Source organism: Salmo salar, chromosome ssa26, assembly GCF_905237065.1.
Source record: "Salmo salar chromosome ssa26, Ssal_v3.1, whole genome shotgun sequence".
Taxonomy (NCBI): domain Eukaryota; kingdom Metazoa; phylum Chordata; class Actinopteri; order Salmoniformes; family Salmonidae; genus Salmo; species Salmo salar.
In genome coordinates, this window is record NC_059467.1 from 2,486,765 (window position 1) to 2,507,449 (window position 20,685).

Sequence of the window (20,685 nt, forward strand, 5' to 3'; positions counted from 1 at the left end):
CTGTTGGTTGACTAAGATTTCTTTAGTCGAGTTGTATTTTTTTCTAGTCGTTGTATTTTTTTTGTTCCGGTTTTAGGTCCTGACCAAACAGAACCAATCATAGACGTTTATGTTTGGTTCAGATTTTGTCCGGTCTGGAACAGCCTTGATTTGGTCCAAACATTGACATCTATAAATTACTTATTTTCAACTTTCATTTAGAACTTAAAATAACCTGATTTCAATGTCTGGAAAATATGTATTTTTAAGCATGTGGAAAATATTTTTAATATAGGGAAAATAGCTTTTCAACTTTAATTCAAAACATAAATTGAACTTAACTTCAACGTCTGGAAAATACGTATTTTAGACATCTATTCAACGTCATTTTGCCTACTGCACTATTCTAGTTTTGCAGGGCCGGCATTTTTTGGTCTTGCCTATGGCGGCAGAACGGCAAAGACCGGCCCTGGCTATAGGTCAGGCCCTATTGTGCCCTATCCGGATGGGATGTGTTTTACTGGGGGAGTTCAGGTAATGGAATTATGTGCACGAGCACAAAATCCTACATCAGTAATTTTAGTGCTGTCCGAATAAGCCATGTCAGTCATTTTTTCATGGCAGGAGAGTAACAATTCCAGACAGAATAACCTACTGTTTTTTTGGAAAACTCCAATGTCCTCCGATTAATATTAATCCGGTGCAAATCGAAATCTCTGTTTTGAGAGAAATGTCTGAGTTTGACAGGTGTTGCTCGCGGTTTGTGCAAGAAAACAATAACTGATTTGATAAATTGAACTGAATTGGGAAAAAAACAAAAAAAACATTTGAAGTGCTGTGCAGATGCTTTTTACATGTAGGCTATCAACTTTCACAGTGAATGATTTGGTTTATATGTTTTGTTCGTATGAATCGAATACTGCCAAATGCATCAGGAAAAAATATTGAGTCTATTTAATACAACCCTTGCTGTTAATAGATCGCAAAGCAGCATACAACTGATCTAAATGTTCACTTTCGCATCCATAGCCTTAAAATGCATTGCAAGTGCAATTGCGCTGTTTATCTCACATCTGGGGGGGGGCATTTAGGACGTACTGCGGATCTCTAAAATATCGTAATGATTATGATCACACTATCTCAATTCAAATATTATGGTGACACTATAGGAAATATAGTTTTGAAACTTGGGAACCAAGACTGTTTAACTTGATCACCTGGACATTTTGAAATACTGTATCTTCATACCTAGAATAAAAACCTCCAGGCTTCCTTCATAACTGTACATTTATTGGAAAAAATTATGAATTTCAGGGGGCAGTTTTTTGGAACAAACTAATCCCGTCCGACTCGTCCTCTGGAATACGGACATTCTGGAGTAATAATTACTAGTGATATACCGATAACCAATATTTACCCTGATACCGATATTTAACATTTTAGCGGCCTTTTTAAGCATTCTAGTACAGTTAAATAGTTTACACACACACACACGGACGCAGCGGTCTAAGGCAATGCATCTCAGGGCAAGAGGCGTCACTACAGTTCCTGGTTCGAATCCAGGCTGTATCACATCCAGCCGTGATTGGGAGTCCCGTAGGACGGCACACAATTAGTAGAATTTTGCCATAATTGAACAGATCATGCCAAACGAGGCATCATTTGTTCATTTGACATATCTGTTGAAATCATACTGGATGTATTATACTTTAGAATTTCATTGGGGGCATACTAATTTCACTGCACAGACATACCTATGGATTGTTGATCAATGATGTGGGTTATCCGTCTACTCAGTGACACCCGGAGAACATTAGCGTCGTAGCTCTTATTGCGGGACTGAATTGAACCACATTTATTGTCAACCTATGTGTATTGAACACTATTCCCAAGGAAAAACAATACTGCGTGGATGTTTTGGAGTCTGATAACTCTGAGGAGGACGTTGGGAAAAAATATCTTGGGTATTGAGTAGACTGATCCCCCATTTCATTGATCCCCAATCCTTAGGTGAAGCTGTACAGTGCCATTTGAATGTCAATACACACAATAGGCTGACTGGGGAGGTGATTTCACACAGTCCCGCGATAAGAGCTACAACACTAATATTTGGGTAAACTCTTCACAGTTGTGTTCTGTGGGTGTCACCGAGTAGACTGATACCCCATTTCATTGCTTTACATCCCAACCTTGTTTAACATTATCTAGTCTAAATATGGCATGATTCCACCAATTGTAACCTTCTGCATTACCTTCAAAGAGGTAGTTTTATTTTGAAGGCAAACCGCAAATTCCACTATTGTGTCTAATCCTTATTGTGGCAAGCTTCACAACACCTAACAGGGTTAAGTAGCAGGCTAGCTATGTATTTTCATGAACTGAAGTTAAATTTCAGTAGGCGAACAAGTGGCTACCTAGCTAATACTTAATCACAAGGTTCCTAAATCATTGATAAGAATAATGAAAACGACTGCAGTTTCTACTGGTCATTGTTTTCAGGCTGGTTGTATTGGTGCTATCTAGGTACCAAGCTAAAGCCAGCAAGCTACCCCAGAAGTTGCAGTCGAACAAATAATGCTTTATTACCAACGCGGTATTGTAAACACATCGTTCGTGGCCGGTGTTTGCTTGTTTGCAGAATGTTTTGTACAGCTTTGACAGGGCTACTGATAGTAGTGCTGGCGCTTGGCTTGCACGTGCAAATAGTGTTTTTGTCAAATAGTATCATTTGACGTATCTTTTTTGAGACGCAAAGACCCAAACGGCGTTCCATAGTATGTCGTGAAGCTAATAGCAGTGACGCTATTACTGTAACTCCGGTAGGGCAACATCTGAAAAATAGCACACTGTGTACCGGTGCTCGAACATTCGCGAAAGCCAACTTCACCCACGATAGAGAACGGTTGATTGTCAAGGGCAATGAATTCCATTATCTTGGCGTTAATGGATTTCACCTTTGAGTTGTCTCGCTGAAATGTTCTTACTCTTTCAAATGACTGCTCGACTTGTTGACTGCTCGATCCACACAGCAGACATTGTTGGCTAGGTTAGGAATACTGTGTTGCACATCGAGTGCAACATTTTTTACGTGGTATCATTATGTCATGTACCTACTTTATATAGGTATGCACGTCAGCTTTGACATCAGATTTGCACATCGGCGTTAAACTAGACATCGGGCCGATATTGATGTTGGCATTTTTAGCTAATATCGTCCGATTCCGATATGTTCACCGATATCGTGCATCCCTAGTAATTACCTTACCAACATTCTCTAGTAATACTATTCCCATGCTATACGTCTTTGGTCACGTGCATGAGACGCATACATGTATCATGTAAACAGGGCAAGAGTTGAGAGAATAAGGAATATATTTTTTAAACAAATTAGCGATATCGGTAACAACTTTTCAGTCAGAAATTGCTGTAATTAGGTTCCAGCTTCAGCAACACGGACAGCGCGCTAAACACTTTGATGTTCTGTGGTGGTCGCTGCAGTACTCGTCACTCGCTGTCTTTAAAAAATATATATATATTTTACATAGCGCATGTCTGAGCTTAAAGAATCAGACAAGCTCAGTGAATTTAGTTGATTTAATTAAAACGCATAGGATGTGTCCATATATGGAAAAATATACGTTTATATTGTTAACCAATCGATACGTTGCAAGAACCGAGGACTTTTGGTCGTCAAATATATGGCTTCTGGACAAGTCTCAATGTCCTTGAGTGGCCCAGCCACAGCCCGGACTTGAACCCGGTTGAACATCTCTGGAGAGACCTGAAAATGGCTGTGCAGCGACGCTCCCCATTCAATCTGACAGAGGTTGAGAGGATCTACAGAGAAAAATGGGAGAAACTCCCCAAATACAGTCGTGGCCAAAAGTTTTGAGAATGATACCAATATTCATTTTCACATAGTCTGCTGCCTCAGTGTCTTTAGATATTTTTGTCAGATGTTACTATGGAATACTGAAGTATAATTACAAGCATTTCATGTGTCAAAGGCTTTTATTGGCAATTACATGAAGTCGATGCAAAAAGTCAATATGTGCATTGTTGACCCTTCTTTTTCAAGACCTCTACAATCCGCCCTGGCATGCTGTCAATTAACTTCTGGGCCACATCCTGACTGATGGCAGCCCATTCTTGCATAATCAATGCTTGGAGTTTGTCAGAATTTGTGGGTTTTTGTTTGAGGATTGACCACAAGTTTTCAATGGGATTAAGGTCTGGGGAGTTTCCTGGCCATGGACCCAAAATATCAATGTTTTGTTCCCCGAGTCACATAGTTATCACTTTTGCCTTATGGCAAGGTGCTCCATCATGCTGGAAAAGGTGTTGTTCGTCACCAAACTGTTCCTGGATGGTTGGGAGAAGTTGCTCTCGGAGGATGTGCTGGTACCATTCTTTATTCATGGCTGTGTTCTTAGGAAAAATTGTGAGTGAGCCCACTCCCTTGGCTGAGAAGCAACCCCACACATGAATGGTCTCAGGATGCTTTACTGTTGGCATGACACAGGACTGACGGTAGCCATCACCTTGTCTTCTCCGGACAAGCTTTTTTCCGGATGCCCCAAACAATCGGAAAGGGGATTAATCAGAGAAAATGACTTTATCCCAGTACTCAGCAGTCCAATCCCTGTACCTTTTGCAGAATATCAGTCTGTCCCTGATGTTTTTCCTGGAGAGAAGTTCCTTCTTGACACCAGGCCATCATCCAAAAGTCTTCGCCTCACTGTGCGTGCAGATGCACTCACACCTGCCTGCTGCCATTCCTGAGCAAGTTCTGTGCTGGTGGTGCCCCGATCCCGCAGCTGAATCAACGTTAGGAGACGGTCCTGGCACTTGCTGGACTTTCTTGGGCGCCCTGAAGCCTTCTTCACAACAATTGAACCGCTCTCCTTGAAGTCCTTGATGATCCGATAAATGGTTGATTTAGGTGCAATCTTACTGGCAGCAATATCCTTGCCCGTGAAGCCCTTTTTCTGCAAAGCAATGATGATGGCTCATGTTTCCTTGCAGGTAACCATGGTTGACAGAGGAAGAACAAAGATTCCAAGCACCACCCTCCTTGTGAAGCTTCCAGTCTGTTATTCGAACTCAATCAGCATGACGGAGTGTTCTCCAGCCTTGTCCTCGTCAACACTCACACCTGTGTTAACGAGAGAATCACTGACATGTCAGCTGGTCCTTTTGTGGCAGGGCTGAAATGCAGTGGAATTTTTGGGGGGGGATTCAGTTCATTTGCATGGCAAAGAGGGGCTTTGCAATTATTTGCAATTCTTCTGATCACTCTTCATAACATTCTGGAGTATATGCAAATTGCCATCATACAAACTGAGGCAGCAGACTTGGTGAAAATTAATATTTGTGTAATTTAAAAAACTTTTGGCCACGACTGTACAGGTGTGCCAAGCTTGTAGCGTCATACTCGAGACTGTAATCGTTGCCAAAGTTGCTTCAACAAAGTACTGAGTAAAGGGCTGAATACTTGTGTAAATGTTATATTACATTTTTTTATTTTTAATACATTTGCAAAAATGTCAACTTGCTTTGTCATTATGGGGTATTGTGTGTAGATTGAGGGGCAAAAATGATTGAATCCATTTTAGAATAAGGCTGTAATGTAACAAAGTAATTTAACTGCTTTAACTACCACAAAAATAACAGGTAAAGCAAGTCCCACAATTTTACTTCATTTAAAATTACCATACATTTTTTATCAGACTTTATGACGTTGACTATTTGCCCGGCTCTGATACTTATGTTCTGATGTGTAATTCCTGACAGAGGGTGTAACGTTAGCGTGTGTTTTGTTTTGTAGTCTACTGCTCCCTGAGGACTTCACTGTGTACACACATGCCAAGGATGGATCTCTAATAACCAACAGACCTCCGATGCAGGTAAGACCGTTTAAGATAACCTAAGGGTACTAGGGCTAGGCGATATCCATATTTTCATGTCAATGATATGCCCTTGTTAAATATTGTGGTATACACTGAGTGTACAAAACATTAGGAACACCTGCTCTTTCCATGACATAGCTTTCACCTGGTCAGTCTAAGATCCCTTATTGATGTCACTTGTTAAATCCACTTCAATGAGTGTAGATGAAGGGGAGGAGACAAGTCAAAGAAGGATTTTTAAGCCTTATGACTTATCAATTATGTAGTACATAGTGAAATCATGCATAAAGTACCCTACACCATCGCAAAGCACGTGAAATATATTCACATGCGTGCCGCCTAGTTTCAGCGGAATATTATCTGCAGGCAGTAATAGTGTGACCTAAAGTTTGAAGTGTAACTGACAGCCTTTTAACTACTTAGACGTGTTTGTGCCTTATCCAAATCATGTCCAGTCTATTAAAACATTCCCCAACCAGAAACTGTGGATTGATGGCAGCATTCGCGCAAAACTGAAAGCGCGAACCACTGCTTTTAATCAGGGCAAGGTGACCAGAAACATGACTGAATACAAACAGTGTAGCTATTACCTCCGCAAGGCAATCAAACGAGCTAAGCGTCAGTATAGAGACAAAGTAGAGTCGCAATTCAACGGCTCAGACACGAGCAGTATGTGGCAGGGTCTACAGTCAATCATGGACTACAAAAGAAAAACCAGCCCCGTCGCGGACCAGGATGTCTTGCTCCCAGACAGACTAAACAACTTCTTTGCTCGCTTTGCGGACAATACAGTGCCACTGACACGGCCCGCTACCAAAACCTGCTGGCTCTCCTTCACTGCAGCCAACGTGAGTAAAACATTTAAACGTGTTAACCCTCGCAAGGCTGCAGGCCCAGACGGCATCCCCAGCCGCGTCCTCAGAGCATGCGCAGACCAGCTGGCTGGTGTGTTTATGGACATGTTCAATCAATCCTTATCCCAGTCTGCTGTTCCCACATGCTTCAAGAGAGCCACCATTGTTCCTGTTCCCAAGAAAGCTAAGGTAACTGAGATAAATGACTTCCGCCCCGTAGCACTCACTTCTGTCATCATGAAGTGCTTTGAGAGACTAGTCAAGGACCATATCACCTCCACCCTACCTGACACCCTAGACCCACTCCAATTTGCTTACCGCCCCAATAGGTCCACAGACAACGCAATCGCAATTACACTGCACACTGCCCTAACCCATCTGGACAAGAGGAATACCTTTGTAAGAATATTGTTCATCGACTACAGCTCAGCATTTAACAACATAGTACCCTCCAAACGCGTCATTAAGCTCGAGACCCTGGGTCTCAACCCCACCCTGTGCAACTGGGTCCTGGACTTCCTGACGGGCTGCCCCCAGGTGCTGAGGGTAGGTAACAACATCTCCACCCCGCTGATCCTCAACACTGGGGCCCCACAAGGGTGCCTTCTCAGCCTTCTCCTGTACTCCCTGTTCACCCACGACTGCGTGGCCATGCACGCCTCCAACTCAATCATCAAGTTTGCAGACGACACTACAGTGGTTGGCTTGATTACCAACAACGGCGAGACGGTCTACAGGAAGGAGGTGAGGGCCCTCGGAGTGTGGTGTCAGGAAAATAACCTCACACTCAATGTCTACAAAACAAAAGAGATGATCAGGAAACAGCAGAGGGAGCAACCCCTTATCCACATCGGCGGGACAGTAGTGGAGAGGGTGGAAAGTTTTAAGTTCCTCGGCGTACACATCACGGACAAACTGGAATGGTCCACCCACACAGCGCCTTTTCAACCTCAGGAGGCTGAAGAAATTCGGCTTATCACTAAAAACACTCAGAAACTTTTACAGATGCACAATCGAGAGCGTCCTGTCCGGCTGTGTCACCGCCTGGTACGGCAACTGCTCCGCCCATAACCGTAAGGCTCTCCAGAGGGTAGTGAGGTCTGCACAACGCATCACCGAGGGCAAACTACCTGCCCTCCAGGACACCTACACCACCCGATGTCTCAGGAAGGCCAAAAAGATCATCAAGGACAACCACCACCCGAGCCACTGCCTGTTCAGCCCGCTATCATCCAGAAGGCGAGGTCAGTACAGGTGCATCAAAGCGGGGACCGAGAGACTGAAAAACAGCTTCTATCTCAAGGTCATCAGACTGTTAAACAGCCATCACTAACATTGAGTGGCTACTGCCAACATACTGACTCAACTCTAGCCAAACATTGATGTAATAAATGTATCATTAGCCACTTTAAACAATGCCACTTTATATAATGTATTATATAATATAATTATATTATATTTTTATACCCTACATTACTCATCTCATATGTATATACTGTACTCTATACCATCTACTGCATCTTGCCTATGCCGTTCGGCCATCACTCATTCATATATTTTTATGTACATATTCTTATTCATTCCTTTACACTTGTGTGTATAAGGTAGTTGTTGTGAAATTGTTAGGTTAGATTACTTGTTAGATATTACTGCATGGTCGGAACTAGAAGCACAAGCATTTCGCTACACTCGCATTAACATCTGCTAACCATGTGTATGTGACAAATTGATTTGATTTGAATTTACCACAGGTGGAATCCAAGTTGTAGAAACATCTGAAGGATGATCAATGGAAACAGGATGAACCTGAGCTCAACTTCGAGTCTCTTAGCAAAGGGTTTGAATACTTATTTATATAAGGTATTTCTGTTTAAAACATTTGAAAAAATGTTGAACAACCTGTTTTCGCTTTGTTATTATGGGGTATTGTGTGCAGATTGCTAAGGATTTTTTTTTTTTATCCATTTTAGAGTAAGGCTGTACCGTAACAAAATGTGCTAAAAGTGAATGTCTGAATACTTGCCGAAGGCACTGTATATACTCCTTTCTTGAAACATGAATATCTTAACAGCCTATCTGTTATTATAGACATGTTTGCACAGTGGCGAACCAATAGGCCTTCAGTGTGTGACAGGTTTTTGATTCTGAAAGGACAGCAACCGTAATACCAGCGCACTCATGTAGGAGAGTGCACTTTTTGTAAAAACGCGAAGGGCCAGTGTTGTAGACGCAGGTATAATCCGTATACCCACTTTTTTTTCAGTGTGCATTGCTTATACTCCTTAATCCCTACTGATGTGTATCAAAGTAGTGTAGTGGAGGTATACAGTGGAAACGGGTTCTCTGAAGTGATGAATCACGCTTCACCATCTGGCAGTCTGAATCAGGGTTTGGTGGATGCCATGAGAACACTACCTGCCCCAATGCATAGTGGCAACTGTATTGTTTGGTGGAGGAGGAATAATGGTCTTGGGCGTTTTTTTCTTCGTTCGGGCAAGGCCCCTTAGTTCCAGTGAAGGGAAATGTTATATTTCAAATGGGTTTCCATGGCACACAATCCATGTCTCAATTGTCTCAAGGCTTAAAAATCTTTCTTTAACCTGTCCCCTCCCCTTCACCTACACTGATTTTGAAGTGGATTTAAAAAGTGACACAAATAAGGAATCATAGATTTTTACCTGGTCAGTCTGTCATGGAAAAAGCAGACGTTCCTAGTGTTCCTCGGGGTGTGTGTGTGTGTGTGTGTGTGTGCATGTATAGTCAGTCAGGTCCAGAATTATTGGCGCAAATATATAATACAGATGCTGAGCTATATTGTATGCTCAAACAATTTGGGAAATTATATTCTTAAACTAATACTTCTGTTTTGAATAGCTTGAGCCTTTTTCTATAATGTTTTATGAGATTGGAGAACACATTGGGAGGGATTTTAGACCATTCCTCCAAACATAATCTAACCAGATCCTTGATATGCTTTGTCTGCGCTTATGAACTGAGATGGCCATTGCAGAATGTTGATTATGTGGTCAATTAATAATTTCTTTGTGGATGCTGATGTGGGCTTGGGGTTATTGTCTTGCTGGAAAATCCACTTATGACCAAGTTTCAGCCTCCTGGCAGAGGCAACCAGGTTTTTGGATAAAATGTCCTGATGCTGGGAAAAGTTCATTAGGCCGTTGTTGACCTTAACAAGGGCCCCAGGATCAGTGGAAGCCAAATAGCCCCATAACATCAAAGATCCACCACCATGTTTTATAGTAGGTATGGGGTTCTTTTCTGCATATGCATATTTTTTTCAACCCAAAACCCACCACTGGTATGTGTGGCCAAAGAGCTCTGTTTTCATAGCAGTTGTATTTGAATTTATTTATTTATTTTATGCAGTCTTTTCTGTTCATCTTTATAATGGGTGCCAATCATTTTGGACCTGACTATCATTTATCAAGATATCATGGATATATGATAATACCGGTATGCTCATATCACCTAACCCAACAGGGCACTGACAATGTATCACCCATTTAGCGTCTCTCAAATGCACTTCTTTCTCATAGCTTTTTATTGACTGCTTTGCGACTGCCTTGTATAGAAACGTGTGCTGTGGAAATGGCCTTTTCTGCCCAACCTGTTTTGTGATTTAATGGATAACTATATTTCTTTGAAACAGGAACTCATGTTAAAATGATCCTACTATCCCATAAAAACAGTCACTTCAGTACAACCATCCACAATGACTTCTTAGTCTTTTTGATTGGATGTCCTATTTGTATGAGACCGACTGGGTTGAACTTGGGTCTCCTGTGCACTACAAGACTGTTACAGCCCTCCTGTCAGGATCGTGAAGGTACAATTAAATAGTTCTATCCACTAATTAATTGGTGTTAATTTCTAGGGATGCACGGTATATCGGTGAACATATCAGAATCGGCCTATATTAGCTAAAAATGCCAACATCGGTATCGGCCTATGTCTAGTTTAACGCCGATGTCAAAGCTGACGTGCATACCTATATAATGTAGATACACGACGTAATGACGCCACGTAAAATGTTGCGCTACACCTGCAGCACAGCATTCCTAACCTAGCCAACAATGTCTGCTGTGTGGATGGAGCAGTCAAGCAGTCATTTGGAAGAGTAAGAACATTTCAGCGAGACAACTCAAAGGCGAAATCCATTAACGCCAAGATAATGGAATTCATTGCCCTTGACAATCACCCGTTCTCTATCGTGGGTGAAGTTGGCTTTCATGAATGGTCGAGCACCGGTACACAGTGTGCTATTTTTCAGATGTTGCCCTACCGGAGTTACAGTAATAGCGTCAATGCTATTAGCTTCACGACATACTATGGAACGCCGTTTGGGTCTTTGCGTGTCAAAAAAGATCCACGTCAAATACACTATTTGACGACAAAACTATTTGCACGTGCAAGCCAAGTGCCACCACTACTATCAGTAGCCCTGTCAACGCTGAACAAAAAATTCTGCAAACATCAGCCACGAACGATGTGTTTACAATACCGCGTTGGTAATAAAGCGTTATTTGTTTGTCCGCAACTTCTGGGCTAGGTAGCTAGCTAGCTTTAGCTTGGTACCGAGCTAGCACCAATACAACCAGCCTGAAAACAATGACCAGTAGAAACTGCACTCGTTTTCATTATTCTTATCAATGATTTAGGAACCTTGTGATTTAATTATTAGCTAGGTAGCCACTTGTTGTTCGCCAAATGAACTTCAGTTCATGAAAATACATAGCTAGCCTGCTACTTAACCCTGTTGCCCAAAGCTAATGTTATAAGCAGGCAGCTAGCTTCATCTGGCTAGTGAGGCTCGACCTGACCGGGTTATGTGTTGTGAAGCTAGCCACAATAAGGATTAGGCACAATAGTGTAATTTGTGGTTTGCCTTCAAAATAAAAGTACCTCTTTGAAAGTGATGCTGAAGGTTACAATTGGTGGAATCATGCCATATTTAGACTAGATAATGTTAAACAAGGTTGGAATGTGAAGCAATGAAATGGGGTATCCGTCTACTCGGTGACAACCACAGAACACAACTGTGAAGAGTTTACCCAAATATTATCGTTGTAGCTCTTTTCGCATGAATGTGTAAATCACCTCCCCAGTCAGCCTATTGTGTGTATTGACATTCATATTGCATTGTACAGGTTTACTTAAGGATTGGGGATCAATGAAATGGGTTAACAGTCTACTCAATTTTGGATGCCGATTATGGCCGATTACATTGCAATCCACGAGGAGACTGCGTGGCAGGCTGACCACCTGTTACGCGAGTGCAGCAAGGAGCCAAGGTAAGTTGCTAGCTAGCATTATAAAAAACAATCAATCTTAACATAATCACTAGTTAACAACACATGGTTGATATTACTAGTTTAACTAGCTTGTCCTGCGTTGCATATAATCAATGAGGTGTCTGTTAATTTATCATCGAATCACAGCCTATCTCGCCAAATGTGTGGTGATTTAACAAAAGTGCATTCGCGAAAAAAGCACATTCGTTCCACAAATGTACCTAACCATAAACATCAATGCCTTTCTTAAAATCAATACACAGAAGTATATATTTTTTAAACCTGCATATTTAGTTAAAATAAATTAATGTTAGCAGGCAATATTAACTAGGGAAATTGTGTCACTTCTCTTGCGTTCAGTGTAAGCAGAGTCAGGATATATGCAGCAGTTTGGGCCACCTGGCTCGTTACAAACTGTGTGGAGACCATTTCTTCCTAATAAAATCTGTAATTAATTTGTCAGAATTTTACGTAATTATGACAACATTGAAGGTTGTGCAATGTAACAGCAATATTTAGACTTTGGGTTGCCACCCGCTCGATGAAATACGGAACGGTTCTGTATTTCACTGAAAGAATAAACATTTTGTTTTCGAAATGATAGTTTACGGATTTGACCATATTAATGACCTAGGCTCCTATTTCTTTGTGTTTATTATATTATAATTAAGTCTATGATTTTATATTTGATAGAGCAGTCTGACTGAGCGGTGGTAGGCAGCAGCAGGCTCGTAAGCATTCATTCAAACAGCACTTTCCTGCGTTTGCCAGCAGCTCTTCGCAATGCTTGAAGCGCAGCACTGTTTATGACTTCAAGCCTATCAACTCCCAAGATTAGGCTGGCAAAACTATAGTACCTATAAGAACATCCAATAGTCAAAGGTATGGTATAGAGAGAAATAGTCCTATAATAACTACAACCTAAAACTTTTTAACTGGGAATATTGAAGACTCATGTTAAAAGGTACCACCAGCTTTCATATGTTCTGAGCAAGGAACTTAAATGTTAGCTTTTTTACATGGCACATATTGCACTTTTACTTTCTTCTCCAACATTGTGTTTTGCATTATTTAAACCAAATTGAACATGTTTCATTATTTATTTTGAGACTAAATTGGTTTTATTTATGTATTAAGTTAAAGTTAGTTTTCACTCAGTATTGTCATTATTTTATATATATATATATATATATATATATATATATCTCGTCCGATTAAACGGTATCGGCTTTTTTGGTCCTCCTATAATCGGTATTGGTATTGAAAAATCATAATCGGTCGACCTCTACTCAATACCCAAGATATTTTTTTCCCAACGTCCTCAGAGTTATCGGACTCCAAAATATCCGCGCAGTATTGTTTTTCCTCGGGAATAGTGTTCAATATACATAGGTTGACAATAAATGTGGCTCAATAAACGGTTGTTTCAGAGACCCGCAATGAGAGCTAAAATGCTAATGTTCTTTGGGTGTCACTGTGTAGACTGAAACCCCATGTCATTGATCCACAATCCATGGGTAAGGCTGTACAGTGATATAAGTATGCCCCCAATGAAATTCTAAAGTATAATACATCCAGTATGATTTCAAGACTTTTGTCAAATTAACAAATTGCCTTTTGTTGATTTTTATATAACAACATTCCAACCTCATTTAGCATGATCTATTCAATTATTGCTTAATTCTACTATTTGTATGTATTTGCATCACTGTCAATGACACACTTTTATTTTGAAGGCTAACCGCAAAGTCCACTATTGTGGCAAATCCTTATTGTGGCTAGCTTCACGTAGATAGGTCCGACCACCATTAATCAAATAAGAACTGTCTTATAAATTGGCTAACTATATACCTACTGAAACAGATGTCGTTTTGCTATGTTTTTGGGGAAGAACATTGTTTTCATCCATGAGCTAGCAAGCTTTTTTTTATGACCAGCACTGTAGGTGCGCGAGAGAACTTTACCAGCATCATAGCATACGTATCGATGAATCGTTGTGACATATAAAATACGATTGATGGTGTAATTAATGTGTAATAACTACGTAAACAATGTATGAACGTGTTCAATTATTATGTGCAGTCATTTTCAGGTCCTGATTGGTCAACAAGCTTATTGTTAATATATCTTTTTTGACATGTAAAGACCCAAACGGCGTTCCATAGAAATCCTGGTTGAGAATGAAACGACTGAACAAATGAACAACCAAACAGCACAGCTAGTAAGTGAAAGAAATGGGGACATACGTAAATGCCAACAAAATAACTTTTTGGTCAGTGTGGCGTGTGTAACCTCTATTTCACTAGGCAAGTCAGTTAAGAACAAATTCTTATTTACAGTGATGGCCTAACCCGGCCAAACCCGGACAACGCTGGGCCAATTGTTCGCCGCTCTATGGGACTCCCAATCACAGCCAAATGTGATACAGCCTGGATTCGAATCAGTGACTGTAGTGACACCTCTTGCCCTGAGATGCAGTGCCTTAGACCGCTGCATCCGTGTGTGTGTGTTTAACTGTACTAGAATGCATAAAAAGGACGCTAAAATTGTAAATATCGGTTATAGCGATCATTTTTTTTGGCAAGGAAAATATCGGTATCGGCCAAAAATGTAATATCGGTGCATCACTATTAATTTCTTGTTTGTCTGGATGGAGCCAGAACAGGCGGAAGCAACTCCCATTCTGATGGAGGAAGGGAGTTGTGTTGGGTTAAAGACACACATTCATCACGTCATCATTCAGTTGTCCTCCACACTATTTACTGCTGACGTTCAGCTCTGATTTACTTCCTGTATGACGCTGACATTTTAGTACTGGTATCAGCTATGTTTTGTGGAAATGTATGCATTTTGCAGAAGAAAGCGTATAGCGCGTTCTTACTTTAAGCACTGCAAGGAAACCCCTCTGCATATTCATATTGAGTCCAGACTTAGCTCACAAAAATCATGACTAAGAGCAGCAGTTCTGGGAAGATGATGTAACCATCTGGCTTACAGACAGACCTACTGTACAGTCAGGAATGCCTTTAAAATATTTAATTTTAAATACCGTAATTTCCGGACTATTAAGCGCACCTGAATATAAGCCGCACCCACTGAATTAAAAAAAAAAATATTATTTTGAACATAAATTAGCCACACATGTCTATAAGCCGCAGGTGCCTACCGGTACGTTGAAACAAATGAACTTTACACAGGCTTTAACGAAACACGGCTTGTAACAAAAATAAATAGGCTTTAACGAAACACGGCTTGTAACAAAAAATTCAAAATTAGCAGTAAGCTTTAGTTGTCTTTTTGCACTGAGTCAATTCCTCACGCTGCTGTTTCCAACGTCTTATCATCGACTCATTAAGACCAAGCTCCCGTGCAGCAGCTCTATTTCCTTTTCCAACAGCCAGATCAATCGCCTTCAACTTGAAAGCTGCATCATATGCATTTCTCCGTGTCTTTGCCATGATGAGGGTGACAACTGACTACTGTAATCAGAATGATGGGAAGTTTGAGAGCGCTCGATTTAATCTAAACAGTAAACAAAAAAGTTGTTTGACCTTAACCCCGTTCGGCAATTTCGTTGGTCTAATGAAAGCTTCATGCCGGCAAAAAACTGAGCACGTCACAGAATGTGTTTTTTTGGGAGAAAAAATATTGAAAGCGGGAAAAATCCATATATTAGCCGCCGATGATGCGTTGGGCCAACGTTTGATACTGGCATTATGACATGTACGTCACTGTGGATGTGAGGTTCAAAGCGTGGGAAAAAAGTTGCGGCTTATAGTCCGGAATTTACGGTAAAACATTTTTTAAATGTGTAGTCTATTTTATTGATGAATACACTGAAGAAGTGATTGAGATGGAGAGGGACATAGAATAGAACTAGACCATCCCCAGCACTTTCTCTCCTTTTTGGCTAGACAGATGAAATATGGGTGGTGTGTGAAGACGTCCATCTTCTGCATTTGTTTTACATTGAGAAGGTCACAGAAATGGTAATCTTGCCACATTAACAGTATATCATAAGACATTACAGAGATGAGACAGGACGTTTGTAGATTCTTTGGCATTTGTTTGACCCCTAGAGGGTGGGACTGTAGAAGGCTGTGCTGTCCGGTTGTCATGATCCCCCGTTGTCTGACTCAGGATCCCCAGGGAGCCAATCAGAAATGGTGTCTGTGGATCTGGATTAAAGGATCATGGTCATACTGGCATGTTGTGACATCGTTGTCTAATGACAAATGCTGAGTAACAGGAAACACACTTCAATATTTAGATTAAAATCAGTACTGTTGTGATCAAGTCAGTCAAATGTTATTGTAATTGACAATCAGGAGTCTCACATGTTCCTTTGTTCACAGCAGGAGGCAAGAAATGGCCTATCATTTTTTTTGTATTGCCAATCTCATTCAGTTCTACATCAAGCCTGTGTTGGAACTGGTCTGTTTGATGCCTCCATGAATGCCATTGCCTACATTTCAAAAGCAACCAAATTATGATTCCTGAGCCATAAGGGCATCGGAGGATGAGCGATTTAATCTAATTGTGCAGACCGTCGTGAAAATGTTAGCAAGAGCTTAGAATGACAAAAATGGCCATCTTCTGTCTGTTCTAGAAGGCTGTTGTTCCTATTATCAAAATCTGGAGAACCTTATAGACACTGGGCAGGGCAATGAGACATTCTCAGTTGCAACATACGACTAGGTTTTTTTTTTAAGGATATTTTTCAGTTGTCTGTTCTGTTTAAACATCTCAAAGCGCAGAGATTTAGACATAGTGTACAGTGCTAAATACTGACCTTTTCACTTTGGCAGTTTAAAAATGACATACTCCTGTGAACAAAATGTGAATGTGGCCTATACTTACTATATTCTGACACACTATTTTTTATTATACAATACATTTTCCACAGCCATGCTGGAGGACTTTTTGTTTTGGTATTACTGGGAAGAAGTCAATGGAGGATGTCTGGAAAAGAGGGATTTTCCTGTAATGCTTTAACTTGGATACCTTCCCTTGATATAGCTCATATGTTCCATAACTATGCACATAAGAAATTAGCAATGTCTCCCTGCTCTACGACTTACTTTTTTTGTGCCACAAAAAGGAATCTAATTTCGATTAAGTTGTCGGCAAACTAGAGTCATGAATGTTAAGGGGGTATTTTCTCATCACTGGATCTGGGGCGAAATATTAGTACAAGGTTGATCATGATCAAGAAATAGATGTTTGTGTTGGATACTGTCAGTGTGCTATAGTAGGATGTCTACCCAGAGTGGGTGAAAACACACTTTGGTGATAACTTAACTTCCTTTTGTTATACATTTTACCAAGACAAATATGATTATTCATATATCGTTCAGTGGGGTCTTTCTCTAATATACTGTATCATTAACATTATATCCAAAAAGTCGGATTTCGTAACCTAATTTCTTATCCATCTGATAATAAATACCAAGCTCTGACATAGTGCAAGTTTCTTGTAACAACTTTTGAGGATTTTACATTTTGTGGTCAAAGTTGTTTTTGGGGGTCGAAAAATGTGCATGACACGAGCTGAATTAAATGCAAAAGGCTTTGAAAATAATTAAAAAGCTTGGTATATGCTCAGTGCTCCGTTGAAATTTCAGAGATACGCTTGTTTTTGTGAGAAATCTAAGAATTACAGGAATTTCTAATTAATATGAAAAGCATATACTAAAATGCTATATGTAATGTCTCAATCGATATCCATCTTACCTTTTTATAGTTTGTCCTGCGGATTCGAGAAGAAAGATTAGTGTAACGGGAAAGTGAGCTTGTCAGGTAGCCAGTAGACTTTAATTCTTGCACAGAATCCAACACAGCTGACATGGTGCATTATAATTTTTTTCTCTGAAATCCATTCACCATAATTCTGGCCATCCTACAAGGGTAAAAACTCCAATAACTTTTGAACGGATTATGCTCGAGACATGAGGTTTGGACCATTTAGTCTTAGAGGATTATCGACACAATGACCATATTATTTTACCCATTGGTCAAAATGTGTTTTTGATTGGACACCCTAATTATAGTATTTCAGCTCTCATTCTTTTTGATAGTCTTAACATTTGTTAGTGAAAATGCGAGACAAATGAGAACATTTTTAAATGAAGTCAAAGAATTGAGAGGGAAAATTCTGCTATACGTGTGATTGTTTACTTCGTATTGTTTTGTTATTTTAACAAACCTTACACAGAGGTAAGAAATGTGACCATCCGGCTCAAATCGGTCTTAAGTAACCAAATTTGAAATGATGTTTTTTACATTGGATAAAAGTAGAGACACAGAGCTAGGAAATTGTATATCATACACAACAGTTGAGGAACAATGGGAAAGTAATTTTGGATTGAAAGTTGATAAACTTGTAAACACACTTTTGAGAAAATGACCTTTGAATGTTTTGATACTACTACTGGAGAGCCTCTCCTTGTCTACACCCATTCAGCATCGTTCACACCCTCTTAAGTTTTAGTCCCACCCATCTATTTAAAGGTTTATCTGAGCGTTCTGTACTAACAGCACCCAAGCTAACTTGCTAGCTACTTCCAGACGCAAATGCCCGAACAGCTCACTGAACATTACTCGCCCTTACAGAGCTGGTTAGACTGTTATGTTATCCAGAGCGTTGGTGACTGCAACTGTGCTGTCATATTGTCCGTTCGTAAATTCAGAGTGTTTTGCTCTCGGAGCCGTTAAGCATGCACACCGGACACTCTGGCTGATGAGTAGGGTTGATATGAATGTTCTGACCTCACAATGGCAGTCAAGCACCCAAGCAAACATTGGCTAGCTTGCTAGCTACTTCCAGACACAAATGAGAGAACCTCCCTCTGACCATTTTACTCGCCCTAGCAAAGCTGGTTAGTCTGTTTTCATGTTATCCAGAGCGTTGGTGACTGGAACTGTGCTGTTGGCAACAATTTAATTACGCTTTTTACTGACACGACCATATTTTAACAGGTGTTTGAAAATTCATCAGTTATTCCCTTAAATCAGTTCTACCAAATCTATATCAACATGTAAAATGTGCAACCAGAGGGGGAAAAAAATTCTAGATCGCCTGTACTCCACACACAGAGACGCGTACAAAGCTCTCCCTCGCCCTCCATTTGGTAAATCCGACCACAACTCTATCCTCCTGATTCCGGCTTACAAGCGAAAATGAAAGCAGGAAGCACCAGTGACTAGGTCTATAAAAAAGTGGTCAGATGAAGCAGATGCTAAACTACAGGACTGTTTTGCTATCACAGACTGGAACATGTTCCGGGATTCTTCCGATGACATTGAGGAATACACCACATCAGTCACTGGCTTTATCAATAAGTGCATCAAAGACGTCGTCCCCACAGTGACTGTACGTACATACTCCAACCAGAAGCCATGGATTACAGGCAATATGCGCACTGAGCTAAAGGGTAAAGCTGTGCAGGACTCTAACCCGGAAGCTTACAAGAAATCCAGCTATGCCCTGCAATGAACCATCAAACAGGCAAAGCGTCAATACAGGGCTAAGATTGAATCATACTACACCGGCTCCGACGCTCGTCGGATGTGACAGGGCTTGCAAACTATTACAGACTACAAAGGGAAGCACAGCCGCGAGCTGCCCAGTGATACGAGCCTACCAGATGATCTAAATCACTTCTATGCTCGCTTCGAGGCAAGCAACACTGAGGTATGCATGAGAGCATCAGCTGTTCGGGACGACTGTGTGATCACGCTCTCCGTAGCCGACATGAGTAAGACCTTTAAACAGGTCAACATACACAAGGCTGCAGGGACAGATGGATTACCAGGACGTGTGCTCCGGGCATGTGCTGACCAACTGGCAGGTGTCTTCACTGACATTTTCAACATGTCCCTGATTGAGTCTGTAATACCAACATGTTTCAAGCAGACCACCATAGTCCCTGTGCCCAAGAACGCAAAGGCAACCTGCCTAAATGACTACAGACCCGTAGCACTCACGTCCGTAGCCATGAAGTGCTTTGAAAGGCTGGTAATGGCTCACATCAACACCATTATCCTAGAAACCCTAGACCCACTCCAATTTGCGTCCAGCCCAAACAGATCCACAGATGATGCAATCTCTATTGCACTCCACACTGCCCTTTCACACCTGGACAAAAGGAACACCTATGTTAGAATGCTATTCATTGACTACAGCTCAGCGTTCAACACCATAGTACCCTCAAAGCTCATCAATAAGCTAAGAGACCCTGGGTCTGAACCCCGCCCTGTGCAACTGGATCCTGGACTTCATGACGGCCCGCCCCCAGGTGGTGAAGGAAGGAAACAACACCACCACTTCGCTGATCCTCAACACTGGGGCCCCCTGTGTGCTCAGCCCCCTCCTGTACTCCTTGTTCACCCATGACTGCTTGGCCACGCACGCCTCCAACTCAATCATCAAGTTTGCAGACGAAACCACAGTAGTAGGCTTGATTACCAACAATGACGAGACAGCCTACAGGGAGGAGGTGAGGGCTCTGGGAGTGAGGTGCCAGGAAAATAACCTTTCACTCAACGCCAACAAAACAAAGGAGATGATTGTGGACTTCAGGAAACAGCAAAGGGAGCACCCCCTATCTACATCGACAGGACTGCAATGGAGAA

At 41.1% G+C, this 20,685-nt stretch overlaps 1 protein-coding gene across 2 annotated transcripts in view; it reads left to right on the plus strand.

Annotated features, from left to right (window-relative positions):
• The window catches only part of adam9a (ADAM metallopeptidase domain 9a), a 104,021-nt gene that overhangs the window by 21,761 nt on the left and 61,575 nt on the right, over positions 1-20,685 (plus strand). For both annotated transcript variants that reach the window (XM_014174863.2, XM_014174864.2), the window contains exon 4: positions 5,807-5,885. In XM_014174863.2, coding sequence (XP_014030338.1) covers positions 5,807-5,885 — 79 coding nt within the window. The remainder of the gene's footprint in view (positions 1-5,806; positions 5,886-20,685) is intronic.